Genomic DNA, 4,565 nt, shown 5'->3' with positions numbered 1-4,565 from the left:
GTGAAGGTAACTAGTGAAATTATTTCAAGCTTTGTAACCTCTGTCCAGAGTGTAAGTACGTTGCTCAGGTACAGTCTGGCACACAGGCCTCTTTGTGATGGGCGATCTAAAATTCCCTGTAGACAGCCAAAAGCTGATGCTAATGGGATAAAGACATCAGGCAGCTGCATGTGCGAAGGCCCTGAGGTAGAAACAGATCGTCCTAGCAACCAAAAGAGGAGAGCAAGAACAGCCTACCCACATGGTGAGTCATGGAGAAACATGAGTTTCTCTCTGCTCATTGGAGATTTTAAGCAGACAGCTGATACAGTTAATGCTGAATTCCCATCCGTGTGGACAAAAAAAAAAAAAAAAAAAAAAAACACTAAAAGACAAACGAGGAGTTTTCAAGTAACCAGACAAAGCTTCCTGACACACAGGACCAAAAGCAAACATAACTACTAAAAAATAAATGTCTGGTTCCTCTAAACAACTTTAGACTCAGATGACCGTCTGCATCAATGGTTTGTAATTGCCTTACCTTGGAACAGTGTCTAATCCTGGTTCCCAGGTGCACTGTTTCAGTCAGATTTTCCAATTATGCGTAGAAGAGATGATAGCTCCTCATTCTGCCTTTTTTAATTAAATAGGTAGTAAATGCTTAAAACTTTGAAAACACTGTAGACAATATTAATCAAATAAGCCAATGGACTCCCAGTGAGTCACTTCTGTGGCTCAGGCTCTGTGGGAAAGCATCGTAACTGGGGGAGTAGCCCTGTGGTGGAACACGAGGGTACATCTCTAGATGCCCAGAATAGGAAAATTCCTACAAAGACAACCTCTGTTCTCAGAGAGCTTGCGCTGTAGTGTGGGGGAGGGGGATGAGACAAAATGTAGGGAAAAGTAATTCCCGTGTCCAGGACTGAAGCATCACAAGTTTGTATGTGAGATGCTGCTAATGAGTTCTAAAGAAAACACCAGCCAGGTGTAGCGGTGCATGTCTGCAATTCCAGCACTTGGGAGGCTGAGTGGCTGAGATAGATAGTTCAAGGCCAGCCTGTCAGAGAGAGGGAGGGAAGAAAGAAGGGGTCCCTGGCCGTGTCCCACTCTTCAGGACAGACACAATCAGGGACCGTCAAGGACAGTCTTGTCAATGATGAACCATACAGAAGCACCAGTCAGGTACAGGAGAGGGTACGTGTGGGGACCCTGGACGTGCCCCCAACCCAGGCTATGATTGCTGGAAATAATCGACTCTACTGTGCATTAACATTAGCAGGGGAGTCCGAGTGGAGCGGGCGAGCCAAGTGGTTGTGTGGTCTCGTCTTGGAAACCAGTAGCCCTTGCAGCATGGCTGACCAACTGACTGAAGAGCAGATTGCAGAATTCAAAGAAGCCTTTTCACTATTTGACAAGGATGGTGATGGGACTTTAACAACAAAGGAACTAGGGACTGTGATGAGGTCCCTTGGGCAGAACCCCACAGAAGCAGAGCTACAGGACATGATTAATGAAGTAGATGCAGATGGTAATGGCACAATTGACTTCCCTGAATTTCTGACAATGATGGCAAGAATAATGAAAGATACAGACAATGAATTGGAAATCAGAGAAGCATTCCATGTGTTTGATAAGGATGGCAATGGCTACATTAGTGCAGCAGAGCTTCGCCATGTGATGACAAACCTCAGAGAGAAGCTGACCGATGAAGAGGTCGATGAGATGATCAGGGAAGCTGGCATTGATGGCGACGGTTAGGTAAACTGAAGAGTTTGTACAAATGATGACAGCAAAGTGAAGACACTATATAGAATGTGTTAAATTTCTTGTACAAAACTGTTTATTTGCCTTTTCTTTGTTTGTAACTTATCAGTAAAAGATTTCCCCTACTGTCAAAAAATATGCATGTATAGTAATTAGGACTTGATTCCTCCATGTTTTCTCCCCTTATCTTCTGTCATTGTCCTCAAACCTTGTTTTAGAGAATTGATGAAGTAGTATGTTGCATGTGGCTTACTCTGTATATTTCCAAGCCCTTCTGCATATCTAAACTTAGATGGAGCTGGTCAAATGAGGGAACATCTGGGTTATACCTTTTTAAAAGTAGTTTTAGAAACTGTCAGCTTGTTGTTGAAGTGTGGAGTTGTAACTCTGCATGGACTGTGATCAATCAACAATATGTACTTAAAAGTTGCACTATTGCAAAACAGGTGTTTTATTCAGGTACTCGTACACTATTTTTTTGTACTGCTGGTATTGTACCAGAAACATTTTCTTTTATTGTTACTAGCTTTTTAAACTTTGTTTAGCCACTTAAAGAAAATCTGCTTATGGCACAATTTGCCTCAAATCCATTCCAAGTTGTATATTTGTTTTTCAATAAAAAAATGACAATAAAAAACATTAGTAGGGGTAGATCTGGATTTTGTTAGCTTTGAAGTGTAGGCACTTTTTTGTGTCTGTAGTCAAAAAAACAAAAACAAAAAACCCACTGCTACTTATAAAAATTAGGTATGAACGAGAACAGTTTTTAAATAAGAAGTTATAAATTATTATTAGCTCCTTGGACATTTAGGACTTTTTTCTACTAAGATACCTTTAGGCAGCCTACCAAAAATGTTTACCTAGACATTCCCTTAACACATGATAATCCTGGGATGAAATTCCCTTAACACACTGTAACCTGGGATAGACATTTCACTAATTTACTATAACCCTGGGAAAGACATTGCCCTAACACACTATAACCCTGGGATAGACATTTCCCTAAAACACTATAGCCCTTAGATGGACATTTCCCTAACACACTATAACCCTGGGTTTGGAGCCAAAGTCTCACAAACTCCAGATAATCTGCCCAAAGTTCTTCCAAAAAGTGACTAATTTGGACTTAAGCTTAAAAGAACAAAGAGGTAGCGCAGCCCCAGGGCAGTCTGGGAAAGCCCATTAGACCCCACTGACCATGAGACAGTGGGGCAGCAGTTACCATCAGCACATAAACATCTGACACATTGTGAAATCATCACTGTGACCATATCCCTCCTGTGAGCCTTGTTCGGATCTCAGGGAGGACAGGGAGCAACAGCTCATTTGATTTAACACGGATTGTCCTTCGTATGACCATCTGGCTGCACAGCAGGTCTCAGATAAGAGTTCACTAGAGTGTTTCCAAGAATCAGCAGATGTATTCTAGCTCTAGCATAGTGGGTTCCGGTTTCTCCAACCATGGGTCCAGCTCGGCTACTCTTAAAGATGCAATAGTATTTCTCCCAACATGAGACACATCACCCTAAGTCATCATTAGAGCTATAGTACGATCAGCTGTCTTCTCCCGAATCTTAGAAGCCTTACACACAATGACCTCTCCTCCAAAAGACCTCTGTTCTAGAAATCCAGCAAGCAGAGCAGAGGGTTCACTCCACATCACTCCCATTACTTTTTGAAGTCTAGCCCCAGTCTCTAACCCACCAAGTTAACCAAGAAACCCAGAATCACTCATTTCCAGCCTCTGGGGCCACCTTGCCCTCTGCAGCCCCTGGGTTACTATGGAGGACACTTAGCCAGTAGCCCTCTCCTCTGATATTCATTATCCAGAGAGGACCTCCCTCCCTGACCCTCACCATCTCCTTAGACCTTTCAACTGAAAAAGACACAGTTCCATTCACCTGCACGAATTTGACCTCAGAAGTCCATCATGGTTATGGTTTCTCACAAGATCAAAGCACTGAACCTCCAAATATACGCAGTCACCCACCTACCACCATCACTGGCCCCTCTACAGACAAAGCACACACAGGCCTACAGTCCTCCCACCTGCATCCCCTCTCCCAGGAAGGACTATCTCAGCCCCAGTCTCCCCTTCCTCCAATATCACCACCCCCAAACAAGCCACAGTTTAAGAGAGGGGGTCCGACCCATGTATCGTGTTATTTCCCTGACACTGATTGTTAGCAAATCCCTAAAGCAAATGGGCCAGAGTTCCAAATGGGAAATTTTTTGGCTACTTTATGAAGATGCTAAGAAATGCAATCAATCAACGATAATGTTAAAAAAAAACCCTCTTTGTTCTGTGGAATCCATCAAGCCAATTGGAAGAACATGTGAATTGAAGCATGAGTTTAAACTTTTTAAGACTTTTCTGGCAAAGAATGCTGGTGTCTTAAGACCATCCCTGGTGATCCTGGTGATCAGTGGTTAAAACCTATTGAGGGCTCCATAGTCTCTCATCACACACAAGCTTATATCGTGGGTGGCGAATGTGCAGCTGCTTGCCCAATGCCAGTCAGAAGCTAGAAGCTGCCTCCAGCACTAACAGAATTTGACTCTGAATACTAGTTCCCCCTGACCTGGGAGAATCCCCTTCATGCCACCCATACCACACCCACACCCACACCCACACCCTGAAACCTCCCCACGGGTTCTCAGTAAAGGAAAAGGTAGCAGGACTTCCTTGGCAGCTGTCACAGACAGGTACCATCTTCACCCTGGGTGACTATTTGCCTGAAAGGGAAGTATCTTCACTTGTTCAGGGCCTGAACCTTCAGATTCTGGACCTGACAATGAAGAACTGGAGATGAGGGAGGCCT

General features: G+C 43.7%; 1 protein-coding gene across 1 annotated transcript; it reads left to right on the top strand.

Moving 5' to 3' along the window:
* The first annotated feature begins 1,263 nt into the window (after positions 1–1,263).
* On the top strand, positions 1,264–1,879 carry LOC121136988 (calmodulin-alpha-like). Its single transcript, XM_040738669.1, has one exon. The coding sequence runs from the start codon at positions 1,330–1,332 to the stop codon at positions 1,735–1,737; it is 408 nt and encodes a 135-aa protein (XP_040594603.1). The 5' UTR covers positions 1,264–1,329; the 3' UTR covers positions 1,738–1,879.
* Positions 1,880–4,565: the final 2,686 nt, after the last annotated feature.

This window comes from Mesocricetus auratus, unplaced genomic scaffold, assembly GCF_017639785.1.
Source record: "Mesocricetus auratus isolate SY011 unplaced genomic scaffold, BCM_Maur_2.0 Super-Scaffold_100676, whole genome shotgun sequence".
Taxonomy (NCBI): Eukaryota; Metazoa; Chordata; class Mammalia; order Rodentia; family Cricetidae; genus Mesocricetus; species Mesocricetus auratus.
Note: the sequence above shows the minus strand (reverse complement) of the source record. Positions and strands in the feature narration are given on the sequence as shown.